This window comes from Cimex lectularius, unplaced genomic scaffold, assembly GCF_000648675.2.
Source record: "Cimex lectularius strain Harlan isolate CLEC.00 unplaced genomic scaffold, Clec_2.1 scaffold7, whole genome shotgun sequence".
NCBI classification, from domain to species: domain Eukaryota; kingdom Metazoa; phylum Arthropoda; class Insecta; order Hemiptera; family Cimicidae; genus Cimex; species Cimex lectularius.
The window spans coordinates 4,830,523-4,855,079 of record NW_019392731.1 but is presented as its reverse complement, the minus strand read 5'-3'; the positions used below and the strand labels follow the sequence as shown (position 1 = coordinate 4,855,079).

At 34.3% G+C, this 24,557-nt stretch overlaps 3 protein-coding genes across 4 annotated transcripts; all 3 read left to right on the top strand.

Annotated features, from left to right (window-relative positions):
- The first annotated feature begins 1,190 nt into the window (after window positions 1-1,190).
- Window positions 1,191-2,174, top strand: LOC106668573 (phenylalanine--tRNA ligase alpha subunit, cytoplasmic-like). Its single transcript, XM_014397467.1, has one exon. It carries the CDS (start codon window positions 1,191-1,193, stop codon window positions 2,172-2,174), a length of 984 nt encoding a protein of 327 aa, XP_014252953.1.
- A 4,049-nt stretch (window positions 2,175-6,223) lies between these two features.
- LOC106668662 lies at window positions 6,224-9,324 on the top strand. Its single transcript, XM_014397618.2, has 2 exons — window positions 6,224-6,411; window positions 7,243-9,324. The coding sequence occupies exons 1-2, from the start codon at window positions 6,376-6,378 to the stop codon at window positions 9,241-9,243; spliced, it is 2,037 nt and encodes a 678-aa protein (XP_014253104.1). The 5' UTR covers window positions 6,224-6,375; the 3' UTR covers window positions 9,244-9,324.
- A 5,492-nt stretch (window positions 9,325-14,816) lies between these two features.
- On the top strand, window positions 14,817-23,599 carry LOC106668630 (elongator complex protein 1). Of its 2 annotated transcripts, XM_014397559.2 has the most exons (20): window positions 14,817-15,108; window positions 15,215-15,779; window positions 17,978-18,117; window positions 18,191-18,334; window positions 18,391-18,538; window positions 19,233-19,344; window positions 19,410-19,501; window positions 19,566-19,731; window positions 19,829-20,147; window positions 20,211-20,564; window positions 20,961-21,216; window positions 21,277-21,505; window positions 21,570-21,740; window positions 21,801-21,994; window positions 22,103-22,246; window positions 22,311-22,368; window positions 22,436-22,566; window positions 23,206-23,333; window positions 23,395-23,425; window positions 23,484-23,599. In XM_014397559.2, the coding sequence occupies exons 1-20, from the start codon at window positions 14,947-14,949 to the stop codon at window positions 23,555-23,557; spliced, it is 3,618 nt and encodes a 1,205-aa protein (XP_014253045.1). In that variant the 5' UTR covers window positions 14,817-14,946; the 3' UTR covers window positions 23,558-23,599. The 2 variants fall into 2 exon arrangements, with proteins under 2 accessions (XP_014253045.1, XP_014253046.1); XM_014397560.2 differs by lacking the exon at window positions 23,206-23,333 and having other exon boundaries at window positions 23,484-23,563.
- The last annotated feature ends 958 nt before the right edge of the window (window positions 23,600-24,557 follow it).

Below are 24,557 nucleotides of genomic sequence, written 5' to 3'. Positions count from 1 at the left end.
TCAAATTAACATTAACATGCTAGAGTCATACTGTAATCAGTGGAACTTGCATGTTCATCGTAATCAATCAAAAAGCATGGTCTTAAGAAAAGCGGGAAGACTCCGTTCATCAGATAAGTGGTTCTTCAAAGAGGAGGCAATCGTAATAGTAAATAAATACGAATAATTAAGAGTTGTACTCACACCTAATCTTTCCTGATTTATACATACCTCGAAAAAAACTCTTGACGCCAAAACAGCGATATATATGTGTACGTCTCCTTTCATTGTGCAGAATGAAGTACTGCTGACAAGAAATACTTTGTATTCAATGCAGCTTGTAGATAAAAAGCACATATACAGGCTTTTTTATGAAAAGAGTATTTTACTAGTTAATCGATCATTATACTTTGACAGACCAGAATTAAACTTGAATATTTTTATGCGTAAACATTCCAACAGTAAGTTTACTAATCTTTCAATGGTTAGCAAATTTAGATATATTTTGATTTGATTTTCGTCATTAAAAAATGAGATTTTATGACTAGAAATGTATTTGGTGAATAAGAGTAGATATAACGATTTTTACTGCACGTTGGTGATAGGTTATTTTATATTTTGTTGAGAACAAACGACTTTTCCATCTTTCCATACCCATTTCATTAAACTTTATATAATTGTCAAATAATTCTAATTACATGCCTCCCAATTATTTGAACATCATAAATTGACAGAAGCAATTTTCAATTGTATTTGGCCTTTTTAGCCTTATTACGTGGAAATTACTGAATGATTTGTATGCTAAATTGATCCGAATGATTTCCCGTTCCTCGTGTAAATAGATTTTTCAGAAACATTTCAAACGTTTTGAAGTGTATAAATGAAACACTAATCAAGGCATGTTACGAGAAATTGGATATACGCAATGGAAATTCATAATAAAAATAAAAATGTACAAAAATTATATAACAGAATAAATGTAATAAAGGATGCTTTGAAACATTAAACCTTTTATTGTTTAATAAATATTCAAAACAAATTAACTTTATACAAATTTTGTACGTGAATAAATGACAAAAATGAGCTTATTTATAACTGGTGTATTAAGGTTATAACCATTTTCATAGTTGAATGAGTTGTATTATATTTTTAAACATATGCTTTAAAAAACTATTTGCATTTAAATCATTTAGAATATTTAAGATTAAGCAATGGAATTATGCAACAGAATAATCCGTGTTTTAAGCAATGCCCATAAAGATTCAATAATCGCAAGTCAATTTTTAGCAAATAATTTACAATGCGAACACAAAAACGTGGTGGACTGCATCAGACAATTACAGAAAATTAACGATTTTTTATTAGTAGAAGAACAGGAAGACGAAAATGACGAAGAATCTCAATTCAGTTTCAATGGAGTGAACGTCAGAAAAGGCCGAAACTTTGATCCAAAAATGAAAGTTAGTAGTGAATTAACAGATAATATACTTCAATCAGAGGATTGGAAGAAATACTACTTCCTCCCGTACGATTTTGACAAAATGGGAGATCCGGCATCTGGGGGTCAAATGAACTACGTGTTAAATTTCCTCAGAGCTACGAGAGACTCATTGCTCGAGTTGGGATTTCAAGAGGCCTTGGCGCACAGCCGGTACGTAGACTCCGAGGAAAACAATACACTTACTGTGTCTCTAAAAGACGAAGTGTTTTTCACGAACAAATCCTCTTATTTACAAACAGAAGAATCCGTTTTCAAGACAATGGTTAGAGAGATAAAAGCATACCCGGCGAAACTCTTCTCAGTTGGGAAGGCTTTCAAAAACATCAAAGACGACAACATGAAACTCCACGAATTTCACGACTTGCAGATCCTGCTGGCCGACGAGGATGTTCATTTTAGCGACCTTATCGGTATAATAGTCAAGTTTTTTGAAAAGATCGGAATCGGAAAAGTGGAATTTAAGCCTGGATATTCCCCTTTAACTGAACCGACTCTAGACACGACCATTTACCATGGAGAATTAGACAAATGGTTGACCATCGGCAGTGCAGGCATGGTCAGAGAAGAAATAATAGAAGAACTTGTTGACAATACAAATGTGACATTTTTACACTGGAAATTTTCAATAGAAAAATTATCGCTTGTTAAATTGGACGCCACTGATGTAAAAGAAGTATTACTGAGCTCAGTGTAATAGATAAAATATCACATTCCCTATGGTTTATATCCGTATAATTGTACAAATTTTCAATTTTAAAAATACACTACATAAGTCAAATCACATGATTTGACTAAATAAGGTTATATTTCAATTAGCATTAGATATAATAAACTTAAGATCATTAACTACCTCCTTGGCACAAGTCTAGTCTCCTAGTTATATTTTCTGTTTAAATATTCATGCATAAAAAAATTTATCGGTACAGGTTCACTAACTCGGTCAGTGTACTCTCGTGGGTTTTTGATTTGACTCAAATGCGTATCGGATTTTCGCCTTCTTCAGTGAAGTCGATGTCTGAGTTGGTCCTTGTATACAGTTCGGTCCGTCGATTGTCGTGCATACACGACACGCAAGGATGGCACAATTACACAGAAGACAAACACTTTGAGCCCTGAAGATGATCTCAATAAAAGATCAAAACGTTGGCACGATAAAGAAAATGTTTTTCTGAAACCTACATCACACCCGACCGCAACTCACGATATCTGAATTACTATCGATTAACGGTCACTAATCTCTACACATACTTGATAATATAAAACGTTCAAGTGGTTTTCTCTGTAGGATCTTAGATGTTCTTTTAACAGATCTTTGAATTTCCTTCCAGTCTGTCCATTGTACTTGTTTGACATATGATGCTATAAACACCTTTATTGTCTAGAGAGTCGGTTCTGTTCATGTTTCCTTTTGATTTCTTAGCTGTATCATTATTGATCTAATGTTGATTTATTTTCTACATTTTGCACAATTGTTTGGTCAGCTTGAGATGATTCTGAAATCTTGAGATGTCTTGGGAATGATTGAAGTTAGAAGATAAAATTGCCGTATCGTCCATGTAGGTTCTAAGGGTAATGTTGGCCTGTATTGGACATCGGCAGGTCTGTAGTATAAACAGTATATAAGATAGGACCAGGAATGCACCCTTGTGCGGCGCTGCATCTGTCTTGTCTCTGGGAATTCATTACCGCATCTTACCTGAAGGAAGAATCCGAACGATGGAATTTTAGGATTAGGTAATAAGTAGTGGGTAGTTACCTCCAGGGTGCCAGACCGTGTCAAAAAAATTTCAACGTATATTAATTATAAAGAAAGGGAGTTGCCCTGCTCGTTAAAGTTGTAATTTTATAAAGTGTTTTTGATACGATTAATATGAAAGTTGATATCATTGTTGTACCGGTGCATGTTTTGGCGTGAAGGACTTGCTCAAGTTGCTTCTCTAATGGAAAGGCACTTCTGAAAATTTCCGGAAAGCCTGGCGACTACTTAATTATTTTGCCTTAAACTTTATAATTAAAAAAGAAAAAATTCACAGAGGCTATCATAAAACAAATATTTTTTGGCAATAGAGTATTTCAATCGAAATTGGAGAAAATCTGTCCGCAATTAAATATTATACAATCTTTGTAGAGAGATATCGGATGTAAATTAAAGCATTGTGTTCCTTTTACAGAAATGGATTTTTTCTCTTTTCCAATTTCCTTAATGGTTTCTGTAGACTGTTTTTTAACCGTCCTTAGTCGCAAGAACACAATGTAAAAATATAAAACTACAAATCTCCTCTGTTTAAATTTGAACGCAAATGTAATAGAATGTTTCAATACATATTTGCACTTTAGAACGGAAATATTTAAGTGAGATGAATAAAGTAATCTAGCAGAAGTTTTTGTTGTTTTTTAATCAATTATTTTATAATATTGCACATACTGGTACGAGTTATTGCAATTATGTGTAGTTTTTCTCATTTATTTTAAAGATGCATTACTCTAATTGTCCTTTAACTAATTTATTTTAAACAATTAATAAAACAGGCATATTAACATATTGCTATTTCACAATGCATACATCAAGACCTGGGCTTTAATACATTCTTATATTACAACAATCTTCTTCGTGTAGTTATTTTTTTTTTTAAGGATTTACTTTTCTCTTTATTGTTTTTATTTAATTCGTTTTGTATTGGGATGTTTCACATGAAATGTCCATTTCCAAGATAAAGGTTTTTTAGTAAAACTACTATATGAAAACCAAACCATTTTATTCGAAGTATTTACCTTCATTTTCTACATTTTCCCAACGCTTGATCAATTTTTTTATGCCGGAACTAAAGAATTCTGAGCTTTGAAATGAAAAAAAAAATCTGAATACGTTTTTTGGGCTTAAACGTCATTTTCCAAAATGTTTCCTTTGAGGAAGTTGTCTAAATTCCTAAGCAGGTGAAAATCTGTTGGATACAAGCCTGGAGAATAAAATGAATGCTGAATAACTCGTAGTCAAGCTGTTCCAATTTGTTTACGGCATGTTTTGAAACATGAGGCCTGGCGTTATCGTGGAAGAGTATAGGACCTTTCCGATTTACCAATGCAGGTTGTTTTTTTTAGACATTTTGTATGCAATTCGTCAATTTTCCTTGCAGTACGATGTCGAGGTGTTAGTGTCACCTCTAGGCAAAAAGGAGTAGTGAATAATTCCAGCCATTGACCACATACGGTCACCACCAATTTTGTTGGGTGTAAATTTGGTTTTGGCATTTGTCCTGGTCTTTCGTCGATGTTTAACCACTGCTCTGACCGACGCTGATAATCGTATGCAATAAATGTTCTCCATAGCTCCGTGCTAGAGCCTACACTAAAAGAACTTTACAAGCGATTAGTAATAGACTTTGCATTGGTTGCAAATTACAGATTATTAAATTACAGATTAATTAAAGAGGGTTTGAGCCTCTTACCGAATTGTTATATCTAAAGAACTAACACTACCTGTAGACAAATGTTTCAAATGCGTCAATAAAGGAGAATTAGGCCAAATAGCATCGAAACAGAAGCTATTTTTTTTCTAGGCGTAAACCCATACTAGTTCGTTATGAAAGGGTTGTCTAACTAACGGCAGAACTACTTAGCCTAGAATGAATTAAATTATAATGATAGTAGGACAGCTGATTATACACTACAGACTCCGAAGGCTTACATATAGACTCAACTGCAGAAACAAGCCTGTGCAGATACTACCAAATAGAAGAAAGGACAGGGGAAGATGTCCTCAGTTGGAGCAAAGGCCTAAGCAAGGAAGAGAAAAGCCAAGGTCTAAAATCCTTCACGGGAGTTCTTAACAAACCTTTGGGATCTGATAAAATCCCTTAATTTTAACTTAAGAGTTTTAGATAATAATGGAAATTGCACAATAGATAAATATTTGGAACAGTAAGGTGGTCAAGAGGCCACTCCCTTTAACCTTAGCGTTAATCTTATGAAGTAATATTTTGTATTTTATATATGTAAAGAATTAACCGGCCTTATTTTAGTAAACTATATATTTTTAAATTACGCAAATATATGTACTTCACAAATTTACAATAAAACTGGAATAAAGCATTATTCATTCGTACTGATTTGTGAGTATTATAACATACACAGTGGAAATTGTACAAATTACTACATTGTACTAAACATTTCGAAAACCTGATAAAAATTCCAATCCGGCAAACACAGAAAACCATAGACAACCCTTAATACCAATATGCCAACACAAACACTGCAAAAATGGTAGAAAAATGAATTACACTAACCTTTGAAAATAGCTAATCCAGACTACAATAGGGATAGAACATAATTACAAAACAAATGGACAAAATCACACCAAAAAACATTTTATAAATGAGTATTAAATGAACCACGAAAGAAATAAACATTTTCAATTTAAAATAAATTGTGTAAGAATCTCAATAACCTTTTAATATTAAAAATTTAAAAAGCTTTTCTTTTGATTAGTTCAGCTACCAAAATCCCCCATTTTTTACTAAGTAATGAACAGTTATTTTAATTTCAAGATCAGCGATTGATCAGTTTCTCTAGTTTCTTCGTTTTGCAAGAATACATGGTTAGGAGACAAATCTTGCTCATAACACTGAAACAGTAATACTTTGAAAAAACAACATAAATAGAGACAACTCACCCAGATTTGCCAATTTATTTATTTTCGTTTACTTAAAATCCACAGGACATGTCGATTAACATAAACTAAGATTGCTAAAAATAACATTTTCTCATATGTTCAAAATCACTGAAAAATAACTGAAATTCACGTTACAAGAGTCCACGAGACACCAGTTAAAACAGATATTTCTTTCATTTGGCAATAAGCAAAATCCTCCATAGTCCTATAGAACTTACATTCCACCATGGCCAGACGTTCACTTTTGAAAATGTACAATAAGGTAAAATTAATATTACATCTTCTTTTCTTCTCCAGAATAAACAATAACACCCCAATTGAATCGTTTATAAACTGACAACGACTATTTTCTTTTTTGAAATTGACACACTACAGCGCTTCAGGTTAGCTTCCCTTTTTTGTACAAGTAAAACTCAAACTGTCTGAATTTTGAACTCATGATGCTTCATAATCATGTGTTACATAGAAATCTCTATCGAATTCCGTCTATACTATTTCGATGTGATTTGCCATTAAATAAAACATCGTTAATATTCTTTCCCATCATTTTTTGTATAAGTCCCCTATATAAATCAAATCTCATTCAAAAGATTTATCAGATTTTTTGACTTTTGTGAAAAAACTAATTTTATTATCTTGTGCGCCTGAAATTTCTATATGCGCTTATGAAATACTTTATTTATGAGAGCAAAATTATCATATAGAGATAAATCATTAAGAAAATAAATAATATAATGCTATATTGTATATCACTGTATGGATGTTACTCGTAATTTTAAAATGGCAAAAGGAGGGAAAACTCATAAGGTGGGGTTGAGATGGGGAGTTGATGTCCGAGTGGATCGAGGTCACGATAGCTCAGGTGGTAGAGCAGCGGCGTATTTAGCAGAAGGTCGTGGGTTCGAATCCCTCTCGTGCCATTAACTTTTTTTCATTTCAACTAAAAACCTTAATTAATTGTCATTGTTATCAATCTTATTTTGCAAATAATACTGTGAAATTTTTGTTATAATGACTAAAATTTGTACATTGTTTCCATATCTCCGCAAAAAACTTAAATTATGGTTAATAATTGTTCTTTTTTGTATTTCAGGTATTGGACAACATGGAAGTTCCAAATCCTTTGCATCATAATAATTACGTAAACTCCAAACTTTCAAATAGCGAACCAGACGAACCTTCCTATTCTACCGATTGCAAGTGTATATCTAGCTATGATGTGAACAAAAAGAATTACAGTACCGACAGTACATTATCCCGGGAAAATAAGAGAACCAGGAAGGGACAGTTCTCGCCGCTGAGATCAGATTCAAATCCTTACATCACCCCTAAGTTCCAATTGCGTCGAAAAGAAGAATTGCCGTCCGTCACGCCCCACTGGTCCAACAGCAAAGGTATGGAGCTAAAGGAAACTGTTCCAACCGTCTTAAACGACGAAGAATACAGCACTAATTCATTTGGAAGAGCACAAAGTTTCATTAGAAATGGGGGAGGATCTAGAATAAGTTCGTACACTAATTCACAAACAGGGCCATACACGCCGCCACAATTTTTTTTCTCGCCACAAAAATACATTGAAACGTCTAGAACGAAAAAAGACATTCTGGTTTCTATAGATAATAAGGTCCCTCCTTCTCTCCAGAGCTGGGCCAACCAAAAGCCTTTGCACGCTCAAGACAACCGAGAATTGCAAGACCTCACGAAAGACGTAGAAAATGAAAAATCAGTTCAACGTTTAAGAGAACATAGAGTAAGAGAGGGCCAAAAAGTAAAACTTGCTAATTCTGAGCCACGTTCTAAGCAATACCACAACAACGAAAGATATAATAAAAGTGAAGTACATCGAGGATTAAACGCAAAAAATAATTTTCAAGAAAAAAGCCAAACGGCCCTCAAAAGCAAATCCAAAGATTTCAAACATGGTCATCTTTCCAAAACAAAACACAATTTTCGAGGAAACGAAGACGGCGTGAACAATCCTTCTATAAAAAGATATAAAAAACTTCATGATAAAAGTAGAAGTACGACAACAAATGCCATTGATACTTGGAGACAGGCTTTAGATAACAAACTAAACGATAAGCTGAAAAGCGATGACAAAAAACCCAAACAAGTTTATGGAAATGATTCCTGGAGGCAAAAACACCGTAATATCTACAAACAAGAAAAGGATGCATTGATTGCAGACTCAAAAGAAATCGACAAGAAAAATGTGTACGGGAACGAGACGTGGAAAAAGAATATATCAACCAGACCCAAGGAACCGAAAAATACAGTCGAAAGTGAGCTACCTGCCACTAAATCGAAAAGATATTCTACGGCCAACCAACTGGAGCAGAAGGTACAAAGCCAGAAAGTACAAGAAAAAGTCAGCAAAGATACCAGGACGAATTTAATGTCTAATCAGCAAAACAACCAGAAAAACGACAGCAACACAGAGTACGAGGATAAAGAGTTATTAGAAACTGATAACAGATGGGAAGATATCGAGCCGTATCTCCCTTCTTTTCTTTCCACTACTAAACGAGAAATGGTCAAAGAACATAATAAACCCATCCCACCACCGCAGCAAGTAAAACCTAATGAAAAAGAAAATATAAATAAAAAAAAGGAAAACAAATCGAAAGGCAGCATGTCCGCCTCGACTAAAAGCAAAGCCAAAGAAGGACCGCTTACGAAAGTGAAACGAGCCTACCAATGTTTCTTCCAACCAGTGGTCAAAAATAAAAACAAAGAAGATAGCATATCGTTATTCAAACATTTCCAAACAAGAAGTAAAATGCTTCGGAAACAGCATAGTATGCTAGGAAAAAAGAAAGCTAATCTAATGAAAAATCAAAGAAGAACGCTCTCTGCCAAAAACGTCATAAATTATTACATTTCTCAACGTGATTTAGAAGAAAATGAAAACGAAGCGGAGAAAAAAAAAGAGGATGAGACCTCTTTCAGGTCAGGTACAGTATGTGACATCGACGACGATGGTTTCAAAGTTAGTCCTTCCAACTTAGACCCTGACTCCATATCTACCTGGCAAACTGAAAACAGACAAAGAATCGATAGCTTATTAGGATATGATGGACTATTCGGTATTTGATCCGTGCTGTTGGCAGTACTGTTCGTTGATAGTGGCGTTTTAACATCATTAAGATGTGAAAATAAATGTTTTGTGGCTTCACATTAGATTCTTTTATTCATTTATGAAAGAAAACTTTTGAAAAATAATAGTTACTGCGTCAAATTACACTAAGTACTAACGACTTTAGTTTTATTTTTAAAACTTAACTTTTTATTTGGAAACTCAAAATTAATGTGAGAATATTTTTATTACCTCTTACACGTCATGTTTAAGCTTATTTCCTTTTATTATTTAATTTATATTTATTATAATATATAATATTTATTCCTTATTTAAAATATAAAGTTGGTGAAACAGTTTGTGAAATAAACATTTCACAGGCCCATCTATTACTTATCCTCCATTGATATTTTATTTAGTTCCTTGATTAATATACAGATTTTTCTAAGATTATGAGAAAGTTAGGGATATAGTTGGGCCATATAGTCATGGGTGGGTTTTTTGAGGATTTAGGAATTGTCGGTAACTTGAACGTTTTTCCTGAAGAGTGAAGCGGGGTGCGTTGAATGGAAATTAGGAGAAGATTACCTCAGCGTAATGGCAAAGTAATATTTTCACTTTTGGTGACAATCTTAATCCGCTGCTTTCCAAATCATGATTAAAGAATTTTTACTTGAGTTTGAAAAGTAGGCGTGAATGGCAATTTCATCCACATATTTAGGTAATGTGATATGTCTTTACATGCTGTCTTCTTAAAACTTGAAAAAGTATGTAGGTTTGTAAGAATTTTTTTGTACGATTTTGTGTCAAATAAGAGGTTATATGAACCCTCGGAGTGCCGTGTTAAAAAAAAACCCGATTTGTAAATATCCCGGCTTCGAATACAGGACCACTGGATTCGAACAGGGAACCTTTACCTTACAGTGATGAACACCAACCATTGCGACCACCCCCCTCCCTTTTAAGACTTTAAAGCAATAGAAAATTTCCGTTGGATAGAGTGAGTAGTAATGAGAACAGCATTAAATATAGGAGTGAAAGTGGTACAATTAACTTTAAAAAACGAAGTTGAGGGGAATTTATAACACTCGAATGTTTTTGCCTACCAACTTGATTTTACATTTAGTATAAATAAATACAAATACTGAGCAATTATTGTTTTTACATTATGTGCAACTACAGTTTAAAATACCAATTATGGTGTGATAAGTTTAAATTTTTGAAATATAATTTATATATGCATATCTTATCCTGAAGCTTCCTCTCCCGTTACACAAGGACGTATCCTAGATCCAATCCTGTACCATCTGTTCTGCTAACAGACCTGAATATCCACACACAATTCACAGTACGTAGTACAAGAGACTAAACGGTCCGGGACTTGGTCCTGCATAAACCTCTTGGACCTGTTTACAAACCCCACTATTTTGGACCATTTAATCTCGGGGAGTGATTTGGTGATGTCCTCTCCTTCAAAAGTTTCGAATCTAGACCTAGCGTACCTATCACACTCTGGGTGGTAGTGCCTTGTCGTTTCTTCTTTTATTTCGCAAAAACGGCAAAAGGGGTCTGGTAGAATACCCATTACGCAGAGGTGTCTTCTCAGTGGGCAGTGACCCGTCAGGATACCTATCAGCCTCCGAATTCACTTCCTTGAGTTAGAGAATAGCCATTTCGATTCGGCTGGTTTGATCTCCTTAACAAACTCCTTCGATTGCCAGTGTCCGGGGGATAGATTTCATTCCTTAAGGAATTGTTTCATACACTAGTTTTTAACACTCTCTTTCACTGTGCTTATAGAGTGAGGTAATACCGGTTGTGGCCCGACAAACGCAGTAGTAGAGCCTTCTTTGGCTAGGCTGTCCGCCTCTTCATTGCCACAGTGTCCTTTATGTGCTGGTATCCAAATAAGGGTTACCCTATTCTCACTGGAAGAACAGAATTGATAAGATCTACAGTTTCCTCCTCCATGTTGACAAATCTTTTTGTAATGACCTAAGAATAGCCTGACTGTCGGAAAAAATTCTAATAACTTTTCCCTTGATTTTATTTCCCATAAGTGTTCTACAACACACATTAATGGCCTAGATTTCCGCCTAAAAAACGGAGGTGTTATTGCTAAGAGGGGAGGAGATGCTGATCCCTAATTTAGGTATATGGATTCCAGCACCACTTCCTTTATGTTTGATAAGTGAACCATCTGTATAGCAGTCTATGTTACGATGGTCATCATCCGCATTATAGTTATATTCACAAGGAGTGACTACCTGAAAGTACTTTTTCCCCGAAGGGGCCTTAACCTTTTTACCGCTAACGCTTAATAATTGGCCGTTAACCTTCTCAATAGTTGTAGGATTTTCGAGTGGCTATGTTATTGCTCTTATGGTTCCAGCTGCCTTCACTAATTAATTTGTAGCAGCTGATTAGTGCTCTGACCTTAGCCTCTATGTGCAGAGGTGTGGTATTGGTCATGATCTCAAGTGCGAGGGTGGGTGTGTTTGAAAATGCTCCTGTCATCATCAAACAGCCTAGTCTTTGAAATGACCTTAATTTGTTAATATTCCCTTTATTTTCTAGACCTTTCCACCATACTAAGCTGCGAACAATAATCTAGGTAGAATAATTGCGGTATATAGCCATTTGGCTACCCATGGTTTGAGACCCCATGTTTTACCGACAAGGAGATAAGAACTTAACAAAATGTATGTACTACTCCCTCTGGGACCAAAATCAACACTAAGCATGCATAACCGCCTACCAAACACTCATCAGACCTATTCAAACTTACGGGTGGAACTGCGGTGCTCGGCTAAATCTTCCAGCATCCAACGAATCCAATCCTTTCAATCCGAAATTCTCCGCCGTATCCTCAAGGCTCCCTTCTACTTCACCAATCATATGAAGCATAAAGATCTTAACATCCCATTCGTGTAGGATCTGATCCGAATACACTTCCTCAATTTCCACTCTAAACGTTGCCTCCACTCTAACCCAGTAGCCCAAACCTCTTCGTCCCACTCTTGTAATCCTCCCGCCATCTAAAACGTCGATACTCTCGTGACCTGATGTCTTTACCCTCCTAACTACATAAAAGAAGGTTCCAGCACTAGCTGGATTCACTCCCATCTGTTAGAGAGAAAGATCTGTCAGATTTGTTATTTTCTATACTATTTGCTTACTGTATATAATTCATAAGTTCCACGGTGTTTGCCTGAGAAATTTCAAGTTTTATTAATCTAAAAAATAATTATTTTAACTTTTTTAAATCTTTTAATTGTGACTTTTCTAGGAGTGGGGGTTCACGTAAGTTTTCCAACCTTTTTGCCACCACGCCCTATATAGGTATATTGTGGAACCCCCTATGTTATGGCCATACCGTGGAAAGTGCGCTTTTCCCACAAAACTAAGCACTTTCCTCCGTGACTCTTCGTGCACTTTTAGATTGCCTTACCGAAGTGGCTAATATGTGTCGATTACAATACATATCAACCTCTCTTGACAGAGTTGGTATGTTTCTGTCTCTGCTTTGTCCATCTTCTTTAGGTGGTAGTTCAGAAGGCAGTGGACATTATAGAGGCCTGTAAGTTTCCTAAAATCTTGTATGCTGAGATAGAGTTCGCCTTCATATCACGAGAGATTTATAAATCTCTTAACCTGCTTCATATCTGGTGTTTTTGTCCAGTATTTGAATTTTTTTTAACAATTGTTTCAGCTCAAATAAATTCTCCGATGGTTCCCATGTGTTATATAGCTATTCCTTCATTGAGTCTGGTCGTTTCCTCCAATACCTTCATGGCATCCACTTCAAGTTTAAATCTAAGGATGAATTTAATTTTGAAACATTAAAAGTTTATCTTCCATAAACAAAAGTAAACATTTTTTTATGCTTGGCTTTTAAAAATTTAAATGCGGAAGTTGCATGCACACTAGAAAGGTAATATTTGTTACAGCTTAATTTCAAACTACAGCTTGAATTAAATTACTACGTGTTCTAAATATTTAATTAAGCTTGGAACGTTATTCATTTAAATATTAGAAAGCTTATTCGCTTAACGTGTTATTCTGCAATTAAATTGCAACCAGCACACTAGGTATTAAATATTAAACCTCAATATTTAATATATTCAAATTTATTACCTGAAAATTTTTACTTAGAACATATTTATATTGATATATTTATATTTTTATATTATAGACTATATTTATTTATATTGATATTATCGACAAAATTGAAAATAGCATCTGTAAAAATCTACAGCATTTAATAACAATAATTTTTTTAAATAGCTAATGATTTGTTAAAAAAAAAAAAACATTTAGCAGATGTAGAAAGCATAAATGGGGACCGCGGTAGCCGAGTGGTTAGCATGAGAGACTCTCACGCCGCGGTCGTGGGTTCGATTCCCACCGTCGCCTCTGGCCCTTTTTTCACAATAACCCCCCCAAATTTGAACCCACATATATGAATTGTGTGAATGCTAATATGCATAGTTCATAACGCCAGGGAAAAAAAAAAAAAAAAAAAAAAAAAAAAAAAAAAAAAAAAACCTATTTTTGGTATGCAAAATATGAATAAACCTAAACCCATTCAATTTTAAGGGTGGTGCATAATTTTGTCCATCTATATAGAATAATGAAGAATATTTTTATCTAAGGTCTTGATTGAGAAAGTTAGTATTCTGAACGGAATTCGAACCCACAACCTTTGGCTTTGAAATATGGCAAAAAAAAGGGAAAATTCAAAAGGTTGTAGGTTGAGATGAAGAGTTGGTGTCCGAGGGGATCGAAGTTACGATAGCTCAAGCGGTTAGAGCAGCTCGTGACACTAATTTTTCATCTCAACCAAAAACCTTAGTTAAAAAGTTAGTTAAAAAACCTTAGTTAGTTCCTGTCTGAGGAAACAGGGTTGTTTTACCATACTTAGTACTGACAGTTTTGTGTTCCTAGCTTGCGTTGAGAGTGAATGAATTTATTGGCATGAATGTGTAATGTTAGATGGCCGATGGCGGAATATGGAGTACCCCGTCGATTTTCAATTAGGCTAGTTATATAACAGGTGTAAAGGGTGATGGAGGAATATTGAGTATTCCACCACCTTGACTAAGTATGTAAATAAGAATGTATTTAAGAGTGAATGAGTGTGAATGGCTTTGAATTTAGGAACTGATTGTATTGAGGGCTGAAATGACCTAGATGTTGGTAGTCTCTGGAGCCCAAGCCTTGTCTGGATGGATAAGGCCGAGGTTTGATCCTTTTTGACATTTTTCAAAGCCGAAGGTTATAGGTTCGAATCCAGCTCGTGACCCTGCCTTTTTCATCTCAACTAAGACCTTAGATAAAAAGAATAATTCATTGAAATAATTATATAATCAATTGTGATGATTAATGTAAAAGATAGTAAGGATGACTTGGTAGGGTTTTCCATGAAAAGTGAGGAAAATTGTTAAAAATCGGTATTTTAAATATTGACCTATAAATAGCAAAATTTTTTGCTAAATGTTTGCTAAATTTTCGTAATTCGATTAAATAATCGAGTTGAGCCACAAGACACACGTGGTGGCGATGATGTTAACTTTTAGATGTTATAACTGTTATAAGAACCTTCACACTGTTCTTAGTTCTACAATCTACATCTACATTCTTCAGTTTTTATCGTAGTTCCTAGTTGTAGTCTCGATTCTAGTTGTCACTTTGCAGTTTTATGTTCAATCGCCGACGGCGATGAAGAATTTACGTTTGTTCCTAAACGTGAGTCGTAGAATTGAGGAGTTTGGCGAAGGCGATTTGAAAATAATAGGTACCTCGATCCGTGCAGAGGGGCCAGAATCGTTGTTCATTTTTCACCGGAACAGGCTCTACAGTCTGATCCTGCCAAATCTTGAGGTGAGGCGAATGTTTATAATTAACTTGTTTGGGTCTTTTATCCTTTCTAACTACTGCTCAAAATTCCTTTTGAAATAATAAACTTATCAAATATTGTCTGTTCTAGCTTCAAGATGTCAAGAACGATTTTACTTTACTCCACCTATCAGGAAAAGAGAGTGATGTTGTCGGTTCCATCTACAATGAGATCTTTGGAGAAATCCATCTGGTTTATGCTTCGGGTGTAGTCCTCACCCTCATGATCCAGGATGGTGAGGTCTTGTCGGAAAACGCTAACTTCATTGTAGAAGGAATAACCTGCGTAAAATGGAGCCCAAACCTTGAACAAGCCGCTGTACTTGTTAAGACTGACCGTCTCCTCATCATTAACTCGTCTTTCGAAGTATTGAACTCTGTAGATTTACAGAGCCTAGATGAGGGTGAACGAAAATCAGTCAGTGTCGGTTGGGGTAAAAAAGAAACCCAATTCAAAGGTAGCGCTGGGAAGAAAGAAATTAAAGAAGAGACTGTTGAACAAAGTGAAATCAAGAATGATTTATCAACTTCAATCACTTGGAGAGGCGATAGTGATCTCTTTGCTGTAAACTACTGGTGCAACTCTTTTAATAAGCGCAGGATCAAAATTTTTGACAAAGAAGGAAATCTTCAGAGCATTGGAGAAGACCTACCTGGTAAATTACTAAATATACAATCCTTATTATTATTTAAATACACATAGGAGTGCTAAACAAAGCTTTAAGTTTAATAAGGAACTCTAGATAATATTGGTTGTGGTGTATCGGTTTACATAGACTCTTTTTAACCTTCAGAATTTTTTAACCCATTAACATCCAATGGAACTATGAATGAAAACAAAATTAATAATTTTTTCTCTTAAATTTGTCCCACCCTACAGATGTTGATATTGGTGGTATTTCAGTTCGCATAAGGTAGCTTGCAATATGCATTTTATATCTAGATGCGTTTATTTGTTTTTTTTAGATTCATGATATTGTGTATTTTCCAGTTGTTCACTAGAAAAGAAACCAGGCCAAGACAATTTTTTACCTCAGATTTTTATTATGTAATTAGCGACATCATGTGTTGACTCATATCCATGTTTTTATTGTAGTCATTCAAAGTATTCAGTCGATAAATTTGTACTTATTTTCACTTACTTCAGCTAAACCTTTTATTTTTATTTATTTATTTTATTTTTATTTTTTACAAGGTAGATAAATTCATGATTTGTTGAAACTTTTTTTTGCAACAGTTCTAGTTGCCTAAAACCTTGTATACTTAGGGGTGTCAATGACCATGGCCACTCATCGATGTTAGGTAAAGGTCATGGTTCGAAAACAGCAGCCTGAATTTGTACCCAACATACTTACAAATGGCCTTTTATTTTAAAAACAACAGCACGTGATGTGCATATTACCTCGTAATTGAAACACCCTCATTAAAAAACTAATAAGAATGCATTGGTGTCCAGATTCAGTGTCTACTTTCAACAATAAGAACCTACATGTTCTAATTTGTGGTTTTATTATGATTTTTTACCATTATTATTTCAACTACAGCGGTCTATATTCAAAAAAGGAGAATTAGTTATCAGGAACATTAAACATAGTGATCTCAGAATCCAGTCTCCCTCAATATTGAGAAAACAACAGTAATTACAAATAATTATTATTTTTATCTAAGGTCTTAGTTGAGATGAAAAAGTTAGTGTCATGAGCGGGATTCGAACCCACGACCTTTGGCTGAATACACCGCTGCTTTAACCACTTGCGCTATCATGACTTTGATTCACTTGGACACCAACTCCTCATCTCAACCTACAACCTTTCACATTTTCCCTCTTTTTGCCATTTTTCAAATGTTGTGTAATCAGGATTCGATCGTGGGTTCAAATCCCGCTTGAGTCAATAGCGTTTTCATCTCAACCAAGACCATAGATAAAAAAAATGGTTAACTAAAATAATTAATATGATCAATTATGACCCCTAAACTTATATGGATCCATATACATCAAATTGATATATGTGATAACAAAAAGAAAAATTTGATAAACCAATATTTACAAAACAAATTTAAAAATTAATTATATACAATAATCATGTATACAAAAACATCTCAAAATGCAAGTGTAATTGGAATATATTTAAATTAATTTTAAAATACAAGACAAAAATCTAAAACTTTTATGCTGCTACTGCTGATTGTATAAGTTCAAATCTGCACGTGCATGTTCATATATATATATATATGCACACATGTACAGAGTTGAGGTTATCACTTTGCAGTGTACTGGCAAATCCAACTTTTGTAATTTACAATAAATCATTGGTAGGCCCCAAGAATCACACACCCCGGGTGTTGGTAGACTGTGTGTCAAACCTCAGCCTTATCCATCCAGCCACCAGGCTTGGGCTGCAAGGACTATCAACAGCTAGATTATTTTAGCCCCCAAATGCAATCAGTTCCTAAATTCAAAACCATTCACATCATCCTTTACACCTGTTATATAACTAGCCTAATTGAGGATTAATGGGTACACACTGCACACACATACACATCACAGAATCAATCCCTAGGCCATTGCCTCTTCAGCCAACGTCAAAGATTTCCTGGTAGGATTAGCGTGGAAAGTTGTTGGGTGAGGGGATTTGATTGTACGGAAAGGATATTGTGGAATTTCTGATAATGTGTTCTTACAAGGTTGTGAACAAAGGGAATATGGAGGTCAGTGTGAATGGTTTTATTAGAGACAAGAAGAGAGCATTAAGAATTTTTCTTATGATGGAAAAATTTGAAACCCATCTGACAAAAACATATAGACCTTGTTGACCAGACCAGTACCAAAACATAATCATTTAATCATTTTAAGGTTTGGAAACCCCAATGTGTTGGCGTCCTCTGGGAAATCTCATTGCTTTTTGTCAACGATTCATGAATAGATATGTTATTGGCTTCATGGAAAAGAATGGCCTGAAGCATGGCGACTTCAACCTTTCAAAAGATGTTCAGGTATGTTAAATTGTCTGTCTATAGAAGACTGTCTATAGAAGAGAAAAAATATTTATCATTATTTAAATTCCAGGTCATCAGTATTGACTGGAATGTTGCCTCAAATATTATTTTGGTTGTGACTGTCACAAAGAAAAGTGATTATCTATTATCTCTATGGACGACTGGGAATTATCATTGGTATTTGAAACAATCGTTTAAATTCAGTCAGAAGCCTGTAAGCCTTATCATCCATTAATTCTCCAACCTGTAATTTTAACAAGAAACATTTAGATTTTAGTATCGTGGGATGAACAAAAGGAGACCAGACTTTTTGTAGTAACCGATGACAAAATCTTTCATGTTTTGGAGTTCACTTGGGTTGTTGATCATAGCACTTACAAACAACCAGAATCCTCTTACATATCAGTTATTGATGATGGTAAATTATTATTCTGTTTAACTTCCCTAAACGGACACTTTTAATAACCAGACATCCTTCATGACCTAGAAATTTTATTTTCCCCTTTATTATTCCATACACTTACTAAGTAAAATTTAGATTTTTCTATTAAAAGTCTCTTATAAGCCAACAGCAAAAATAAAAACACGACAGGATTCCACAAATGACATCCAATATATCCAAGTTATATTTCATGAAGTCTCAAACTCCCTACAACTTTGACTTCTTTGATCTTCTTAGTCATTTTTCAGTTTAAGTAGTTAGTACAAACTTAAACTATTGCCAAATCATGACAAACAGATTCAGAGATGAATACAAAAAATAAAACCGTCAGAGAAAGGGTCAAAATCATACAGGTTTGTGGGAAAAAGAAAATTAAATTTGCATTCATTTTTTTTTTTTCACTTTCACTTACTTATCTAACATTTTTTATGTAATTTGATTGTTGCTATTATTTTTGGTCTGTTTATCCTCGCCAGGTTTCTCGGTCAGATGCGTTTTGCTATCTTCAATGTTTGAGGATAGGAGGAAATCTCACAATTTGATATTTGTTCTATTTTAACTCTTAGACACTTCTAATAACCAGGCAAAATCCCATTACTGAGTGGTGTCCGCTATGGGTTTCAGTTGTATTATTTTTGTAGTAACTTGTTTTGTTTTGTTTTTCCTACAGATAAATTACTTTTAACACCATTTAATACGGCTATTATACCTCCTCCAATGTGTTGTTGGTCATTAAACTGTGATTCTTCTATAAATCAAATATTATATTGCCCAGATTTCAAGTAAGCCATTTGAAAGTTTAAATTGATATAGCAATTTCCTTTAATATTGTTTTGTTTGTTTTCAGACAAGGCTGTGATAATTGGTTTTTATGCGCTGTCTGTAGTAATAACAAAATCTGCTTTTTTGAAATAGTTGATGGAAATCCCTCTTTGTCAAGTAGCATTTTCCCAAATATTTCATCTTTTGTTGTCCACGTAATTGTTTTAACTTTTATTTTCAGAAATATTTGATATGCCCTTTGACAACAACAAACTTGACAACAAATCCATCCTAGGAATATGGGAATGGTTGACAAATAATATGCTAGTATGTTGTAACACAAATTCAAAAACTGGATTCTCGGATATCGCTTTTATCAAAGTTGAAGCTGATGGATTGTTTTTGAAGTAATTACAATTGTCTTTTACTGGTCGTTCAGCATAATCAATTGCCAACCTTCAAAAAACAACCTTTGATGGCTCAATATTAACTTTTTTATTTTAGAGAAATTGTTCGTTTGGAGAAAATGATCATTGCAGTGATCAGAAAAGACGATCAAGCATTGTTACAGACTGTTGACAATGAATTTATTAAATGCAATATCGAATTTAATGATAATTTACCAATAATTTCCTTGCCTGAGCAAGTATCCAGCACTGTAATTGTTGACAATTTCATATATGCTTTAAGTAACACAAAGCACTTGTATGTAAATGAAAAACAAATCGCTGCAAATATAACATCATTTTTTGTGAAGAAGCCTTACATTTTAGCGACGACCACTCATCATACTCTTCTTATTTTAAAAACATTAGATGAAACAGTAAGTAATATAATTTCACCAATGTTGTATAATTACTATATTAATTTTTTACGATAAATTTAGTGTGAAGAAGTTTCACTTAGGAAATTGGAAAGAGGATCAAAAATAATTTTAGTCACAGGGAATTCAGTGGTAATGCAACATCCAAGAGGTAACCTAGAGACGATACAGCCGAGGGCATTAACGATTCTTGCCATCGGTTCACTACTTGACAAACAATGTTACAATGATGCTGTCCATTTGTTGAGAAAGCAGAGAATAACCTTTGACCTGTGCGTTGATCACGACCCAGAAATGTTTTTAGAAAATGTAGATAAGTTTGTCGATCAGGTAGACCAGCAATGGATAACGCTGATGGTAACAGAGCTCTCTGAAAAGGATGTAACCAAAGGAGTTTACTCTGCGTACTACATTCGGGTAAGAACAAATAACCTATGCATTATTGGTTAAGGCAGTTTTATCCTGAAGTTATGAACAGCCCTCAGAACCATCAGATTGCCGGGCAGTAGTCTCAATTCAGTTCTTTTACTTTTTATTGACCTTTCAGACGGTTTTAAAATCTTGCGTCATTAAAACATTAACAGACTTGTGGTGAAAATATCAAATTAATGACTTTATACAATCTATCTTTGAAACAAGAATAAAATGTTAAACACATTTTCAGATTAAATTTTGAATAAAAACTTTTTTTAATCATACAGTTTTAACCAATAATTTAAAATTTGTCAGACTAAAAAGTGAAATTTCTTGGTATGGTCTCAAACAACCATAAACTTAACATTTTTTAAAATACTTGCTATATTTTTCTTACAGGATAGTCATGTAACACTGACTGATAAAATTGATATTGTCTGTAATGCGATTCTTGAAGCTTTGTCCAGACAAAACGACAATAAAAACTCCCTTGCAAAACTGAGCTGTTTAGTCAAATTAAAGAAAATTGGAAAAGCCATCGAACTGGCCAACGATCCTTCATCTTTACAACACTTACTTTTCCTTGTCGATGTTGAATCACTTTATAAAGAAGCTTTGGGTACTTACAATCTCAATGCAGCTTTAAAAATAGCAGGTGAATCTTAGCATTTTCAAATGATAAATGTCAATGTTAATATTTTGTTTTGACAAATAGAAAAATCGCAAATGGATCCAAAAGAATACGTGCCTTATTTAAACAGCTTAAAAGACTTGGAGATCAATTATATGAAATACACTATTGACAGGACACTAAAAAGGCCTAAATCAGCTTTAAATCATATTTCAAAATGTGGCGAGGAAAAAATGGATGAATGTTATATTTTGATAAAAGAGTATAATTTATATTCACAAGCACTTGAATTATTTAAAAATGATGTCCAGAGGTGAGATAGATGTAGATCTAGATCAATTTAAATAGATAGCTTAAACTGCTCATTATTGTTTTAGGTATGTTCTTGTGGCATCAATGTTCGGTGAGAGTCTATACAAGAAGAGGCACTTTGAAGAAGCTGGTATCATGTTCGCTCGTGCTAATAAACTAGAAAAAGCTATCGAGGCTTTTACAAAATCCGGCAATTGGAGGCAGTGCATTATTCTGTCGCGGCAGTGCAACTTCAGGTAATTTGCTATTTTCTTTTGTCTGTTGGTTACTTTGTATTTATACATTTTCCGTCTTAGCGATGACGATGTCAGAAGGTTAGGAGAATCCCTTTACAATGGGCTCATTTCTTCAGAAGAATACAGGGAAGCCGGAAACGTCGCATTGGAATGCCTGCACGATGTTGAAAAATGTATTGACGCTTTCTTGCTTGGGAAGTATTGGCAGGAAGCGATTTTCGAAGTCTTAAAGCACAACAAAATCAAATTGATCGGTACATGATTTTTATGCGTTTTTAAGTATTTCAGTACGATCCGAATTTACTTACTCAATTTGAAGGTTTGAGGGCTGTTTACATTTTTAATGTTATATTTCATTACAGATGTCATAAAACAGAATGTACTAGACAATGGAGTTTTTATTCTTGATGATTTTAGTACAAAGCATAATACTATTAAGAAATATGTTGATCGATTGGAAATCGTTAGAAAAGAAAAAGCGAATAAGCCAAGGTTCCATGACTTTGGTATGCCATATTATTATACTCTTCAATCCAATTAATTTACAAAATAACTTTTATTTTCTTTCAGACGAAATGAGTGATACCAGCAGTAGTGTTTCTTCTTTCAGGACCAATCCATCTTTTGTGTACTTGATTAGTATTACTTTTTAAATATCAGGCAAGTTAAGTAAATATTTATATTTTAATTTTAAGCTCTCGTTCGAGTAAAATGACGAGGAAGATGAGCAGAAAGTTGTGGAGTTTGAAAGAGGGTAATCCTAGAGAAGAAGAAGCGCTTATTGCAACTTTAGGGGAACTAATACCAAACATGGAAAAAAATGCAGGTTTGTTAATTAAAATAAAAATATTTATATTGTCACAGGTGTCGTAATAATAAACCCAAGATATAGGCGCTCTGTGGAGAAGTGCATTAGGTGGATGGTGTAAATAAATATAGAAATAGGTTGCCACACTATTTTCCATAAAAAGTACAATAATCAGACTGGTCGACACTAACAAAACATAAAGGTTGAAATGAAATCAAGAAAGACAAAATAAATTAAACAGTAACTTATATTAAAAACACCTTTTTAAGTTAAAATAATACATTGTTTGTACTTAACAACTAATTTTCTTTTGGCCAACACACAGAATTTACATTTAAAAAAATAGCCAAGCCTTAAAAGAACAAATAAATGGTAGTCTGGCCTGCTTTTCTTTTGACAATCCTCTGGATTTTCTGAATTCCTCAGTAATCTGATTTCCCTCAGTTTCTCTTAAGATCCTCCAGAGGACCTGATAAAAACCACGAAAAAGATGTCACCTGTCATAACAATCAGCTACCTGTCTCTACCAGCCGGACCTTAGATGTTCTGTTCCACTTTCCACATCGCTCAGACCTTTTTGTCCCTTGATAATAGTACACCTTCTTTTTTTTCCCCCCTGGTGACATCCAGATTAATGTGGTTAAAACATTATTCTAGCCGATGTGCAAAATATCTGCACAACTCTCGTATTTTTTAAAGAAGATGTTGTAGCTAAAAACTTACAGGCTGCTGCAAAAAAGTTCCTCCAAAACATTAAAGAAGTTAAAAAAATAATTTGGCCAAAGGTAAAAAAATATTTGTAAACTGTTAATATTCGTGAGTTTTATATAACAATTGATGTTTTAGGATCCAAACGAAGATGAAGTTTCCACACTAGGTATTGTATTTATAGTATTATTCTAGTAAAACATTTTCTTTTGTAATTTTTTTTCCAGATCAAAAACTTAAATACCCACCAGAGAATAAAGTCCCAAAAGAATGGGAATTAGAATCAATAAAAGATATTTAAAACAAATATATACATGTGTAAATACATTGAAATGAAATCTTAGTGTATGTAAATAAATTGTAAATACAGGTATTTTTAAATTTTAGTCTGTCCTTTTTTATTATCCAAATGGAATTGAATTGCTAAGCATTAACACATCGAGACGCAACCTGTACGTCGTCATATCAACTGTATATTTTATTAGGTTAATGTAATTAATTACATTCACTAGTTTTAGTGGTCCGCTTGACCAATTAATATATTTCAATTAATTAAGGTTGAGATAGAAAAGTCAGTGTCCCGTTTTCATTTGTCGCCGAGAATCAAATAGATTACACGACATTTGAAAAATGGCAAAAAGGAGGGAAAATTCAAAAGGTGGGGTTGAGATGGGAAGTTAGTGTCCAAGTGGATCGAGGTCACGATAGCTCAAGAGGTAGAGCATCGGCGTATCTAGCCGAAGATCGTGGGTTCAAATCCCGCTCGTGACACTGACTTTTTTATCTCATCTAAAAACCCTAATTAATTGTACTATATTAATTGGTCAAGCGGACCACGAAATTAGTGAATTTAAATGAAGTATACTTCACTAAAGCTATCCGTGGTCATTTCATTTGTCACTGAGAATCCAATCCGATTACACAACATTTGAAAAATGGCAAAAAGGAGGGAAAATTCAAAAGGTGGGGTTGTGATGGGAAGTTAGTGTCCGAGTGGATCGAGGTCATGATAGCTCAAGTATAAATGTTGAACCAGCACAGTCATTCCAGGCCATGTCTGACCCTTTAGCGACTGAAAACATTCAACATGTGTTCACAGTCTCACAAACCAACAACCACATTAAGAATTAAAGTAAGGCATCTTAGAGGATAGTCAGGATGAAAGGTATTGGGATGAGAATCAAGAGTTTTATGTAGCCATCTGTATCAATTTCTTGTGGTTTTGAGGACTAGGGATTTGAAGGATTGTGTGGATAGTAAGATTGGATATGAAATAGAGCTTGGGCAAGAATTTTGGACTG

Bases quoted from the DNA above. Each gene is read 5' to 3' on its own strand.
- LOC106668630 (XM_014397559.2), top strand. From the start codon at position 14,947: ATGAAGAATTTACGTTTGTTCCTAAACGTGAGTCGTAGAATTGAGGAG. The intron at 18,335-18,390 runs GTAAGCCTTATC...AGAAACATTTAG, and splicing joins TTAAATTCAGTCAGAAGCCT to ATTTTAGTATCGTGGGATGA. The intron at 20,148-20,210 runs GTAAGTAATATA...CGATAAATTTAG, and splicing joins TAAAAACATTAGATGAAACA to TGTGAAGAAGTTTCACTTAG.
- LOC106668573 (XM_014397467.1), top strand. From the start codon at position 1,191: ATGGAATTATGCAACAGAATAATCCGTGTTTTAAGCAATGCCCATAAA.
- LOC106668662 (XM_014397618.2), top strand. From the start codon at position 6,376: ATGGCCAGACGTTCACTTTTGAAAATGTACAATAAG. The intron at 6,412-7,242 runs GTAAAATTAATA...TTTGTATTTCAG, and splicing joins TTTTGAAAATGTACAATAAG to GTATTGGACAACATGGAAGT.